Genomic DNA, 15,200 nt, shown 5'->3' on the forward strand with positions numbered 1-15,200 from the left:
AAAAGTTCAGTTCAAAACAGCGGTGCACAGGACTCTGTCGCTCACGGCCAGTTAGGACAATGTAGTCAACTGATTTTATTGAGGACGCTTGCTGTTAGGAGACAGTGTCAGGAGGCAGTGTTGTTCATTCTAATGTATGAGTTGTGGTACTGGGATATGCTAGTGCCCTTGGATCCAGCATTTGACATTAGCCATATGAATTCATTTTACCTTGATGAAGACAAGACCAAACTCTATCTGCAATATTAAAGGCCACAAATCAGTCTTTTTTCTGTGTGATGATCTGGGTAATAGTTGTATTTACATCGCCCTCATAATGTAAACGTTGCTTCATTATCGCTCTGTGACATCTCATCATTTAACAATTCCTCCTTCTCTCCATTTTTCACTCTCACTAAAAATGCACAAAAAGCCACAAGTGTGAGGGTTTTCGTCTTCTGGAGACTCTGCCTGAATCCGTACAAAATGCACATAACAACGGTACAATGAAAAGAACCCAATTCCAAACTTTATCAGTTACATGAGATTATTATTAACCCTAAAGATTAGGCTGATCATCAGATATTCTTAAGGACATGTCATGCAATCATGCAAAAACTGAAATAATGAGGCAGCTTGTTTCTATTCAATCTTAAATAAAAGTGAAGTGAGCTTTTGAAACAGTAGGAGACACATTGCTGCATTTAAGCGTTTATATATATATTTAGCAAAAAGGTAAACAATTGTTTGCCTTCTAGGTAAGAATATAAACACTTTTAAATTATCAAATCTTAGAAAAAATGATGAAAATAGGTTTTCTTTCACTAAAATACAGATTTTTTTTAATTATCCTATCCACCCCTAATATATATACAAAAACTGTGCACCGAATGAACTGTGTGTTCACATGAGAAAACTTCCACAAGCAACATCAAAAGTTCTGTGAAGTAATACACACACAGAAAGTCGACAGATCCCCACTGGCATCTTCAAGCGCCAGTCAGTGCACAGCGGCAATGTTTTCCACTTGTCAGGCACACTCCGGTGGAACAACACACAAAAGCACACACAATAGAATGGCAAAGACAAAATCCTTTACAAGGGCAACTTGTGAAGCAGCCAAAAAGCTCATTTGGCTACAATGCAAATTAAATCTCCATGGATTTGAAAAAGTTTCATTTCACTTTGATGTGTCTCATAAAGCTGAAATGCCTTGATGGTCTTTAGAAAACACATGAACACAGGATAAAGCTCTCGCCTACCCCCCACAGGGACCAAGGATCATGGCCTGGATACTTTTCAAACAGCTTGACCTCGAATAGTGTTGGCATAGATTGCAGGTGGGAAGCCAGTGTGGGATCATGACATTTACATCAACTGTATTTTAGATTGCAGTTTTTTAAAGATACAACGTTCAGCCATAGTAAAGGCCCCTAAGCATGATATGCAGTAAAAACGCTTTGCGCCAGCCGTTCCATTCATTTCCTTTGAAGGAGGTGGTAGCGCCCAATGTAGCGGTAGTGCCCAATGTAGCGCCCCGCATCGCTCACATTTGCCTCTCTGCTGCTGTGCTCAAAGATTAAATCAGTTCAACTTTGACCTTGTTCCTGGGCAACAAGAGAGCGACATCAAGCCGGCTAGAAAGATGGAAGAAAAACTTATTGTGCGTCTGAGTTTCTCAAACTATCAAACGATACATTAAAGCCATATCACAATCTCTGAAGAAAACGTAATGATGGAGGTTTATAAACATCACAGCAAGTTGGTGAATTGATTGATTGATTTAGCCGTTTACTGGGTCTCTGCACCCAACCTCGCGATGAGCCCAGCGCAAAGAGCTGATCATGTAAAGGCCCCTTTACGATGCTAGCTTGCTAACTTGCTAACCATTAGGTGAGTGGACTACTCATTTTACTGTGCTCTTTTGAAGATGTAAAATAGAAGGTAAACCAACAGCACTATCAAAAAATATATCAATAACATCAAAAAGGGTGTGACGAGACGATACACAATATTGAGTCCACAAGAACGAGACGAGATGAGATTTTAACACTAAACTTAACACTATAATGTTAGTATTTTCTTTACAGGGGGCCTGATTTTAGAAGAGAGCTGTGGTGGTGCTGCAGTGTAGCCTACGGTACTTATGGCGATATAACATATAAAATTATCTGTGCTAGTATAACATATGAACTCTATCTACACTGACTGATCAGATCAGTCTATTTGTGTTTTAAACATATGGACCTTATATACACTGACTGATCAGATCAGTCTGTATATGTGTTTAAACATATGAACCGTATCTACACTGACTATAAGAGTCTACAGTCACCTGGACAAGCCTGCGCGCACTGTGAGAGTCATGTCCTTTGACTTGCAGTTCATTCAATATCATCCATTCGGCTCTATTGGGTGAGAAGATGGCTGCGATGCAGGTGGAGGCCCCCATCGAGTCCTGGATTGTGGATTACCTGATGGGCAGACCCCAGTATGTACGGCTACAGAACTGTGTTTCTGACAGGGTGGTCAGCAACCCCCGGGCCCCACAGGGGACTGTCCTCTCTCCCTTTCTCTTCACTTCAGACTTCAACTATTGCACTGTCCTGCAAGTCCTGCCACCTTCAGAAGTTTTCTGATGACTCAGCAATAGTTGGCTGCATTGGAAAGGGGGATGAAAGTGAATACAGGACTATTGTGGGCAACTTTGTCACTTGGAGTGAGCTGAATCATCTGCAGCTCAACGTGACTAAAACAAAGGAGCTCTTAGTGGATCTGAGGAGGGTAATAATACCTGTGACCCCTGTCTCCATCCAGGGGGTCCCGGTGGACACTGTAGAGGAGTATAAGAACCCGGGGGTTAACTTCAATAATAAGTTGAACTGGACTAGAAACGCAGAGGCTGTCTACAGAAAGGGCCAAAGTCGACTCTTTTTCCTGAGGAGGCTGAGGTCCTTTAACATCTGCTGGACGATGCTGAGGATGTTTTATGAGTCTGTTGTGGCCAGTGTGATCTTCTTGGCTGTCACATGCAGTGGGCTGAACAGACTGAACAAACTGATCAGGAGGGTCAGTGATGTTGTGGGGGAGGAGCTGGACACCCTGACGACCTTGGCAGAGAGGAGGATGCTGTCCAGGCTCTGGTCTATACTGGACAATGTCTCACACCCTCTCTACAACACACAGGCCCAGCAGAGGAGCACCTTCAGCAGAAGACTCCTCGCACCCAGATGCAACACAGGAAACGTTTCCTGCCTGTGGTCATTAAACTATACAACGCTTTCTTTGGAGAGTCTGTCATCCCCTCTCTGAAATTCCGACTCAACCACAGACAATCTTTGATCATGTATATACTTCACTACTGTAAATATTCATTTGGCAAGATGGCGCCGCGCGTGTGGCAGCCAGTAGCAGCAGATCCGTTCGTCTTTCAGTGTTTTGTTGTGTTTTTGTCCGTTTTTCGTGTCTTTTTTGCCGCTAGTCTAGGTCGGAGGGGTACTCCTATGGATGTACTTCTTCTAAGACTATGCATTTTTCTTTTTATTGGTTTTGGACTGTTTAACCCGGTTTCAGCGGACCTGTACAACCAGGGCTCCATTACCATCAGCAGGGAGCAGCTGTTAGCATGGCGCTACACGCAGGTACTCCCCGATGAAAGACCGGAGATCCCCGCGGAATTAAAGAGGAGGAGACGGGGCTGCAGAGCCGGACTGAAGCGCCGACAGAGGAAGAGACGGTACAAACCATCTGTTCCGTCAATCATCATGGGGAACGTTAGATCTCTCCCCAACAAGATGGAGGAGCTTTCGGCGCTCACCAGGCTGCAGCGGGAGTAACCGGACTGTAGCATCATGTGCCTAACAGAGACTTGGCTGAACGATCTCACGCCGGACACGCACGTTGCGCTGGACGGATTTCAGCTTGTGAGGGCGGACAGGAAAGCGAAGGAGACTGGTAAGAGGAAGGGAGGGGGCATTGCGATGTTTGTAAACGATAGGTGGTGTAACCCGGGTCACATCAGGGTGAAGGAGCGGTACTGCAGTAGGGACATTGAGCTGCTAGCTGTTAGCATCCGGCCATATTACCTGCCGAGGGAATTCTCACATGTTATCGCGATAACTGTGTACATTCCCCCGTCTGCCGATGCTGCAACAGCCTGTGAGCTCTTGCATACTGTAGTATCGCGGTACCAGACATCGCACCCTCAGTCCCTCTTGCTAATCTCTGGTGACTTCAACCATGCTTCCCTGTCCTCCACTCTTCCCACCTTCACACAGTACGTGAAATGTCACACCAGAGACAATAGAACATTGGACCTATTGTATGCCAACACAAAGGATGCATACAGCTCATCACCTCTCCCCCCGCTGGGTCGTTCCGACCACAACCTGCTCACTTGTCCCCTGCATACATTCCTATGGTGAACAAACAACGACCCACCATTAGGCGTGTGAAGAACTGGTCTGAGGAGTCTAGTATGGCACTGAGGGACTGTTTTGACACCACGGACTGGGATGTGTTGTGTGAACCTCACGGGGAGGACATTGACAGTCTCACAACCTGCATCACTGACTATCTAAATTTTTGCGTGGAGAACACCGTGCCTACTAGGAGGGTACGGTGTTTTCCCAATAAACAAACCCTGGGTGACCCCAGATCTGAAGGACCTACTCAACAAGAAGAAGATGGTCTTCAAATCTGGGGACAAGGACGAGCTGAGGAGAGTGCAGAAGGAGCTGAAAAAGGGGATCAGGAGAGGAAAAGACAGCTATAAGAGGAAGCTGGAGGAGCGGCTAAAGGGGAGCAACGCCAGGGAGGTCTGGAGAGGCCTGAAAACCATCTCTGGCCACTCCAAGGACAGTGGGAGGGGCCCTGTATCAGGTGATCAGGTCTGGGCGAATGAGCTGAACCAGTTCTTCACCAGATTCGATGGCGACACGTTTCCCTCCCCCTCATGCTCCCCCTCGCCCCCTTCTCCACAGCAGCTGTCCTGGTCGGCTCCCCCATTCCATCCCACTGCCTCTCCAACAGCAACAACTACACCATCCTCACTCCAAGTCTCCCACCTCCTCCCCCCTTACCCATCCCTCAGCCCCTCCCCTAGCCTCGTCATAACAACAGACCAGGTGAGGAGGGAGCTGAGGAAAACCAAGGCGAGGAAGGCTACTGGCCCTGACGGCATCAACTCCAGACTGCTTAAGGACTGTGCAGATCAGCTCAGCGGTGTGCTCCTGCACATCTTCAACCTGAGCCTCAGTCTGGAGAGAGTTCCACTCCTGTGGAAAACATCGTGCGTGGTTCCGGTTCCAAAGACTGTTCACCCCAGGGAGCCGAACCACTTCAGGCCAGTAGCCCTCACCTCCCACCTGATGAAGACCATGGAGAGGATCGTACTCTCCCACCTGCGTCACCTTGTGGACAGTGAGATGGACCCCCTGCAGTTCGCGTACCGGCCTGGCATCGGTGTGGATGACGCTGTCATCTACCTGCTGCACAGGTCCCTGACACATCTGGAGAGTGCCGGAAGCTCTGTGAGAGTCATGTTCTTCGACTTCTCCAGTGCTTTCAACACAATCCAGCCAGCGCTGCTCAGGGGGAAGCTGGAAGGGGCGGGAGTCGACCGTCACCTGGCTGCATGGACCATCGACTACCTCACCAACAGACCGCAGTACGTGAGGCTTCGAGACTGTGTGTCTGATGTGGTAGTCTGCAGCACAGGGGCCCCGCAGGGTACGGTGCTCGCTCCCTTCCTTTTCACACTGTACACCTCAGACTTCAGCCACAACACCAACAGCTGCCACCTCCAGAAGTTCTCCGACGACACAGCCATCGTTGGACGGGTGTCCGAGGGGGACGACCTGGAGTATCGAGACGTCATCGCCAACTTCGTCGCCTGGTGTGAGGCAAACCATCTGCTCATCAACGCCAGCAAGACGAAGGAGGTGGTGATAGACTTCAGCAGGAAGGCTCCCACAACAGCACCGGTGAACATCCAGGGTTTGGACATTGAGAAGGTGGAGCAGTACAAATACCTGGGTGTTCACCTCAATAATAAACTGGACTGGTCCCACAACACCGACGCCCTGTACAAGAAGGGCCAGAGTCGCCTCCATCTACTGAGGCGACTGAGGTCTTTTGGAGTGTGCAGGGCACTTCTGAGGACCTTCTATGACTCTGTGGTAGCGTCTGCTATCTTTTATGCGGTGGTCTGCTGGGGCTGTGGAAGCTCAGAGAGGGACAGGAAGAGACTAAACAGACTGATCAGAAGAGCTGGCTCAGTCCTAGACTGTTCCCTGGATTCCATTGAGGAGGTGGGTGAGAGGAGGATGTTATCCAAACTAACATCGATCATGGACAACACCGCTCACCCCCTCCATGACACTGTGGGAGCCTTAAGCAGCTCCTTCAGCCACAGACTGCTGCATCCGAGATGCAAAAAAGAACGCTTCCGCAGGTCGTTCATCCCGACCGCAGTCAGACTGCACAATAATAATTTGTAATGATTGTTATGTTTATTTTGTCAATTCACCCATGTGCAATTACACTTCCACATCATCACGAGTCACTTTTGTAATGCATATTTGTAACATCTGTACTTAGTATTTCCATCCACTGTAGTTTTTCCACTTCATATTTATGACACATAGTGTAAATTGTTGTATATTGTATAAAGTATATTTTCTATTCTTATTTTTTATTTTTATCTTCTATTTTATTTTTAATTATCTTTGTTTACCTTATGTAAACTAAGGGTCTGTGTTGTCTGTGTCTGTGTTGTAAGCTACTGCTCACGTGAATTTCCCCGCTGTGGGATCAATAAAGTCTATTCTATTCTATTCTATTTCTGTAAATTCAAATTTCAATATTTTCTAATATATGTTTAGTCTGTATAATATTTGCTGTTTGTATATCTGGAGTTAAAAGTATTTCTGATTCTGATTCTGATCAGATAAGTCCGTGTGTCACCTGCTATCTCACTGCCTGCGCTGGGTGGAGAAACTGAATCAGTTAAACATGGTTGATTTCTTCCCATAGAGTCCACATGAAAACTATTTTGGTTTAGTAAATGTCGCCAGAGACCGTCTGTCGGCAGCTAGTCACGTACGGAGGCTTCAGGTCCGTCAGGTCTCGACACTGTGACTATAACTTGTACCCTGATGTTAATGAAGCTGCGGGAGCTCCCGTGTTAGGGTGCTGACAGCACAATCTCCTCACAGTGCTTTACATTTTGTTCCTGTCTTATCCGTCACTCTGTTGCTGTTTAGCCTCTTATTGATATGGCAAGACATCTGGTTCTGCATGTGCCACTAAATGTAAAATTCAGTTGCACACTCATAAAATTTGGTCACAAAATGCGACCATTTGGTCGCATTCTGGAGCCCTGTATACTGATACTTTTTAATAAAAGGATAACATACGATTTGAAGGTGCATAGTAGTGTTGTCACAATACCAAAATTATGACTTTGGTATGATACCTGCCTAAAATTTCTCAATACCGATACTGAAACGATACCAGGGCGTAAAACTAAAACATCATCAAAAGTAATGGAAAAAATCCTAGATGACAGAATGTTAAACTTAAAATGATTTTTTTTATTTTTTTTATTAAAACACTTCAACTTAAAAAGTCAAAATACAAATATAATTTTGTAAAAGCTGCTGAGCTTTATAGGAACTTAAGATGTTATAAAGTTTCACCAGACCTGGTGGAGGTCCGTGCTCTAATCAGACCATCCTCTACTGATGTAAATGACAATCTAGATTATAAATGATTGACAAAAATCATTTGGTTATATAAGCAGAAGTGCCTGCCTTAAAATAGATCATTGTTGATCATCCTTGTGAACACCAGCTCATGTTCTTGTAAAGCTCATGTCTCCAGTGTGAACTGTTACATACAGAGATGTGTGAACCACATGGGGCAGTTAAACAGTTAGCTTTAGCCCTGACTGCCTCCTCCAACTCTGATGGTGAAAACAGTTCACTTGTCACTAAATAAACACTCACTTACTTCACGTTACATCCGGGGGATATTAATGTTATCTTTCTCTAACCTGCAGCTCTCTGAACTCTTTGAACAAGTCCTCATGTCTGTCAGTGTGATGTTTCTCCAAGTTGGTTGTTGGTCAGACGGGCTTTGTGGTGTCCGTGGACTTGCTCTTCCTTCGGCAATGGAAGTGTAATACTTAAATTTTTTGCTCCGTGTGTTTGCTTTTTCAACAATAAGACGGTCGGCAGGAGCACTCGAACCACTTTCAGCCATGTCTGTCGGTCTCTGTGAGTGACATGTAACCATGCAACCCCGCCCGGTCTGGCTGCAGACAGTGATGAAGCAGAGAGAAGCTGCACACGGACACGCTGTCACACTAAGTTCATAAAGTACTGATACTAATAAAACATGAAAGAGTATTGTTTTTAACAGCAGCACCTTTCTAGTATCGGTTTACCGTGCAACACAAGTGCATAGTAACCTAGAATGACACAACAGTATGGGTCTGATAATCACATTACAGGCTGCTCAAATATGATTTGATTATCTGTGACAACTGACAGAAAACACCTGCCTTTGATAGCAGTTGGGCAGCAGGTTTAACCCCATAATGAGACCCATTATGCGTGCCAGAGCGGTTTAATCCAAGACATATCCTGCCTCCTGCCGGGCCAACAAAGCAGGACGGAAAAATTAAGACGACCTTCAAAAGGTTGAGCAGGCAGATCTGTCATTAGACTGATAATGGGAGGAGTTGGATATCCCACGGGCCACATCCACCCATCAATACTGAAGTCATTGAAGAAGATACAAGGACTGTGGTAGAATCCCAGTGGAGAGGAGACTGACATCCGTCCATCCAATCAGACCTGCTTTGCATTGGCAGGCTGACAGCTGATCACCAGGGAACTGTGATCTGAAGCTCAGATGGAACGTGACGCATCAGTCCAGCAGGGAGGGGAGTGAGGAAAACGACAAGAAGTAACCGGGAAACTGTTCATCTCAGAGGAAAGTATTTTACTCTACCGCCAGCTTTGTGCTTTCTAAAGTTTGAATATGTATAATCTTTATTAAAAGCTATATTTAAAAAAAAAAGAAAAATTATAATAATAATAATACACCCACAGGGCATTTTGAGGGGTAGAGAATGAAAGTATGGCGTTCCAACCAACAGCATTCTCCTTGATCACTTTCATCTTTACTTAGCTGGAACGGCTAACGCTAACTGTCAGTCAAATTTCTCTGTAATACTTGTTTTTATGGTGTGATTTGCAGGAGTGGATGGGTTGAAACAGACTCAAACAGACTCCGGTCTCCTGTAGCTACTGGGCCTGGTCTGACCAACCTGGCAACCCGACTGCTGGAATTATTTTTTGTTGTTGCGATCACGATCTTGAGACACTAGATGGAGCTGCTTATTCTCCATATTCAACCTTTAAGATTCCCCAAATATTTCCCTCAGGCCACAAACAGATATGCATTCCCTAACAGCTCATGGAGAATACATTTTCAGACCGTACCCTGATAAAACCAACAAAATGCTCTGCACCAGATCCCAAATGAAAAGTACAATAACTGGGGCTCAAATAGAAAAAAAGGTCAGACATCTGGGTATCTGGTTGGATGATAATGCAACTTTAAAATCCATGGTAAAGAAATAACCAAGAAGCTGAAATCATGTTTCTTTTATAGAAACTATGCCTCACTTTTTGCAGTAGGTTACAGTTTGAATATTGTTGCTGCCCATACCCTCAAGCTCCTTGCTGCTAGTTATCACTGCTTGCTGACTCTTTAAAGGGGACTGTTTTAGAAGACATCTTTATGTTATATCTTTTTTATTTACAAAGCTTTCCTTAATAAGATTAATTTAAAAAAAAATCACAAGACTTTATTACCTTGGATATCCCGTATATAAATCTGGAGCTAGGGTAAAGTGCTCCTCATAGGTGGAATGAGCTTCAGGACTTCCTCGGACTGCATTCTGGAGGCATGTATTTGTGTTTTTTGCTTAACTGCAATTATTTGCCAGCTTTAGTTTCTGGTTGCTTAGATTGCTGGTACAGGCTATACATAAAAAAAAATTATGTTGAGCTGCCATGCAGTGGACCAGGTCATTCAGATGTGTCCCCTCCTTATCAGTTATGTGATTGTTGAATCTATTATTATAATACCATAAGTGATAGAATATAGTGTATATGAATGTGAAAAGGGGACATGCTCAAGAGTACCTATAGTTTTGGTACTTTGGGTATATATGCTGGTATTTATGTACGCCCGGGTAAGATGGGGGGTAAAGGACTTCTGCTTGTGGCAAAGAGTTTTTGCTCTGTGATATTATTACTTTTGTTGAAGTGGAATATCTGAATACATCTTCAGATATCTGGTCAAAATGACCTTGTTCTACTGTTCCTGTTGTTTTTATGTATCCATATAAGTTTTTAAATTTTGATTATGTACAGAATCTGCAGGGTGCCATTGTGTAACAGCTGTGCTTTTGTTTTTCCTGATTAAATTAAGGTTGCCTATCTATCCATATATCATCTTTCCATCTATCAGACATTAATAACATGATGCTAAGGCAATAAGCTCTGATACTTATGTTATCCATGTTAACTAGATGAGGCCACCAGATAAGAATAACAATGTTTTTTAGAGTATGAAGCTAGAGCCACATAATGCACGAAGCCTACACGAAACATTACAAATCCTCCTTACAACAAATACCCCTCCTGTATAAAGCAGTTTGTTTTTGTGCTGTGGAAACAAAGGACGCTCAGACACTGACAGCACTTTGGTATGGAGGTATAAAGCATTAAGAATGAATGTATTATGTCCACCACTTATAATACTTCATAAACATTGTTAGCTGCAAGTTGTCATGCATGATTCTAAACATGTATATACAGTTTTGTAATGCTTTTATAAATGTCTTTTGAATGTGTTTGTAAAGCATTATAGATATGACCTTCATAGATGTATTATTTTGAAACAAGATCATTTAAAGTGCAGTTAAAAGGAGGCTCCAATGATGTATCAGGAAGGGTCTGTGGTAGTGAGTCTACCCACTCTATGCAGCGGGCTTACCTTCCTCTTCTTGAAAGCCTGTCGGGACAGGTATCCTCTGCACGCAGCCTGGAACAGAGAGATGTTCCTCCTGGTCTGGACGTCTCGCTGCTCCTCCAGCCTGGACAGAGTCCCCGCTCTGAAGAACACCTGCAGGAGGACATGGAGAGTTAAGGGAAAGCCACACGCCGTTCTTTTCTCGAAGTTCAGGACACATGGTAAGTAGGTCACACATACAACTGCAAACATTTGCAAACAAAGAAAATGTGCTCCTAACTTCAAGACGTCAAACTTTGCGCAGAAACACTTGTTGAGCAAGTGAATGTAAAACTGGCTAGGGTTTCAAATCCACTTGAAATTAAATCAAACTGCTTCACAGATGAAATAAACATGTTTACAGACTGGTGCAAAAATGTTTTTGGTCTCTATAGCTAATTTCACTATTCATGACAACTGTACAGGGGTGAATTTTAATTAACTCACCCGTTCAAATTATATCAAGGTTTCACGCTCTGCATAATTGTGGCTGCTTTGAATGGCACCCAGAATACATGAGGAACAGACTGCATACGTAGTCAGGTGCAGCAGTTTTTTACCTGCTACACAGACTGTCATCAACTGCTGCAAGCTTCACTGTGCCATTGAGTTTTAATACAGTTGCTTCTGCAGGTTTGGAAGCTGTGAGGTATGTATCTTAATCATTTTTAAACAGATTGTATTCATTTTTTTTACTCAGTTCTATGTCATTTTTACCTGTTGGCGGCTGCAATGATGTACCATAAAATGAAAAATAAACATTAAAAAAGGGCTAAGCCACGAGGAGCACACAGGATGCAAGCAGCTTCTGTGGCCCATGTAGCAACTTCAGTTGGCCATAATGGGCGGACGGTTCCAATCAGACAATTCCAGCCACCCTCTGCACACTGCCATCACCTCCCAGAGGAGCATGTTCAGCAGCAGGATGCACTCACAGACTTCACAACACCACACTGGGAGGAGTGCAGGGAACCAACCAGAAATGCACCTTTTAAGTAGTTCCTGTCTAAGCTCTTTGGTCACTTTATTGTACATAAAGTATGTCTATAGTTTTAATTTTATGTAACCTTTCATATACAGTTATACATACAGACGCCACTTGTGGGCTTACACAGAAAACAAAGGGCACCAAATAGCCCTACTCCTGAACCATAACAGGCTTGTTAGACAAACAACGCAGCACATTAACATTTGAACTCCATGTATTTCCATGTAGGGATGAGACGTGTTGAGTGTTCTGACCAGGCCGGGGGATACTGCAGCTTTACTGTTTTTGTGTCACAGTGAGCAAAGTAAAATAAATGTAACTTTTAATAAGGTGCCACGCAGAGTATCTGTCAAATGGCAACCAATAAGTGTCAAGTGCTCATCAGTATGTAACAGTGTATTTCCTGTGTGTATTGTCTCTAAGCATGACCTTACATCGGAGCCAAGTGACAAACCGCGGACGTGTTCATGCTGCAGGAGGTTATTGTTCAATCCTGCTACAAATACTACCAATTTTTGCTTTGTGTTATATTCAATTTGTTAAGAGCTGCTCGATGCTTAATTTCCCTTCCTTCTTTCATCTCCTTTGCTGATGGGCAGTAGTATTGCTACTTCCTGAATGCCAATGAGAGCTCAATCTCATTTTTGACTGGAAAGAGTCACGACGGGCTGACACAGGGCCCCTGTAAAAGCCTATGACATAATGCCTCAGACTCTTTCTAGATCATTTGTGTCTGGGGACAGACATTGCTCTGTTCCTCAGCCTTGAATTAGCTGCCAGCTCTTTGTGGAAGTAGATTCATTAAGCAGAGTTTGAGTGACACTTTGTCCTTCAAAGAATATGACTGTTCTTTACTCTGACAAAATTGGCTGAGCAAAGGAGAAAGTATAGCTTGTTACTTAGTAAGCTGCGGTTTCTATCTGCACTGTCCAAAATGACATGGTATATGTAGTAACTTTGAAGGGAATTTAATAAAAGGAATTAAGATGTGAATGCTTCACACACATCTTTAGATCTTTACAATCGGAAGAGTTTGAATATCTCCCCTTCTGTTCCTGAGTTATAAAACATTATGATGTCACAGTGAGGTTGACCTTTGACCTCCAAAATCTTATCATTTCATTGTTGAGTCCAGATGGACCTTGTGTTAAATTTGAAGAAAATCCCACCAGGAGTTCCTGAGATAAAACATAATGCCTCTGACCACAGCTATTGCCGGATTGGACGCATAAACAGTTCAAATGATACCCATGATGCCTTGTGAGGAGGCTGAGTACATTATAGCTGGTGAAGAAGAAGTGGCTGCCGTGGGCAGATGATGTGGGACCAGCCCAGGAGGAAATAACCCATCTGGTTAACATGAACTGCTGTGCTCCTCAGGGACCTGTTTGTAGTGCAGGGATGGTTGAATGATATCAGGCAGAGAGCCACAGTTGGCAGTGAACCACAGGGACAGTCTGGCAGGGAGAGGACGGTCATCTGCCAGCTCCACTCCAAGTCCACTCTGCAAATGTCTTGTGTGATACATCCATTCTGGATGATAATCATTCCCACATCGAAAGTAAGGTTCACAATGGTGTGTTACTTTTAGCTTGAGAGATTACCGGCAAGTTTAAACTGGATAGAAGGTTTATGGAGGGTCCACCATATGACTTGGTCAAAATTAAGGCCGGGTGATAATTCAATATGATAATTTATCATATTGTGATGAAATCATATATGGAGATATATTGTGATACACTTTTTCACACAATTATTTTGTGTAAATTGACAATAACAAGCACATACTAACTCGGAATATCAGGTTGCAGTTTTGTTTTGTAATACAATATATTATGTGTTACATTTTCATAATCAGTGTCAGGAATGGGAATAACAGTGTTAAAAAATAACGGCTGTTTCTGCCAAAAAATGACGCACGTTACTGTAATTATTAGCTGGTGCCGAGCGGCAAAGACTGTTCTTCCTTCTTTCCATCGGTAAAACTCCTACTGCAGCCTACATCGTGCAAGGTATGGAGGTGAAACTTTGGACTTCAGAACCCTGCACTTACGGCAGACACCAAAATGACACATGTTCACCAGCAGGTGGCGCTATAATTAAGTCTGTAACCCCCACATCGTACCTTGCACATTCAGTCTGCAAAAACACCAGGCAGAAATGTGCCGTTGTCTGAATCCATAATTTTGCGCCTTTCAGAGAACATGTAGATGTAAGAAATCTAAATTTGCGATATACAATGTGGAAGTTAGAGGCCAAAAAGCATTTTCCTTGAATATAGCGCACCTTGTGGTGGGCACTGTCAATTTGGTGTGTTCTGTGGGGGAACCAGTCTTTACCTCCGCTGAAAGTTTTGTTTCCATAACTTGTACAGGAAATGCTCCAGTATGAGTGATATCCAAAACAGCGCCACCTCCTGGATGATTGATGATTTTCATGATCCAAACAATATGAAAGTTATAGAGGAAAGACTTGGTACACTGTAGTCAAAACAGGAAGGGATGCATTACTTTGAAGTAGTTTCTGAGATTATCACACAACTTGGAAAAGTTATTTCCCATGCCGCACTGAGGGTCTGTGCAAAATCTGACATCAATCAGCCAAGCTGACTTAAACTTAGACTTCTCTTATTGATCCCTTTGGGATGACTACCGCAAGGAAATTGAATTTCCAGCAGCTTACAAAAAAAGCTTGGGCTGTTATGCGAAATTGAGTAATGCATGTATTATGTGAACAAACGCAATATCTGCTAACTAAAATTCCTTACCACTTTTTTTTTTTCAAACTGCAATCTGTGCAGCGTTCAAGCTGCTACTTACAGACCTGAAGGTCCGAATTGCATCGCCTCTGCCGGTTGTACGGGGGGCTTGGACCCCGTTGATACCTGCTTGCAGGTCTACTTGAAACTGGGCGGCAGTAGCTCAGTCCATAAGTGACTTGGCTGGGAACCGGAGGGCTGCCGGTTCGAGTCCCTGTGTGGACCAGGAATGGAGCGTGGACTGGTGGCTGGAGAGGTGCCAGTTCATCTCCTGGGCACTGCCGAGGTGCTGTTGAGCAAGGCACCGAACCCCCAACTGCTCGGGGCGCCGGTCACTGGCAGCCCCCTCGCTCACACATCTCTCCATATTGCATGTATATAGGT

General features: G+C 44.0%; 1 protein-coding gene across 12 annotated transcripts in view; it reads right to left on the minus strand.

Annotated features, from left to right (window-relative positions):
• Positions 1-15,200, minus strand: part of myo18ab (myosin XVIIIA b) — a 199,368-nt gene that overhangs the window by 73,175 nt on the left and 110,993 nt on the right. For all 12 annotated transcript variants that reach the window (XM_083914286.1, XM_083914285.1, XM_083914295.1 and 9 more), the window contains one exon: positions 11,056-11,184. In XM_083914286.1, coding sequence (XP_083770412.1) covers positions 11,056-11,184 — 129 coding nt within the window. The remainder of the gene's footprint in view (positions 1-11,055; positions 11,185-15,200) is intronic.

Source organism: Echiichthys vipera, assembly GCF_963691815.1.
Source record: "Echiichthys vipera genome assembly, chromosome: 5".
NCBI classification, from domain to species: Eukaryota; Metazoa; Chordata; class Actinopteri; order Perciformes; family Trachinidae; genus Echiichthys; species Echiichthys vipera.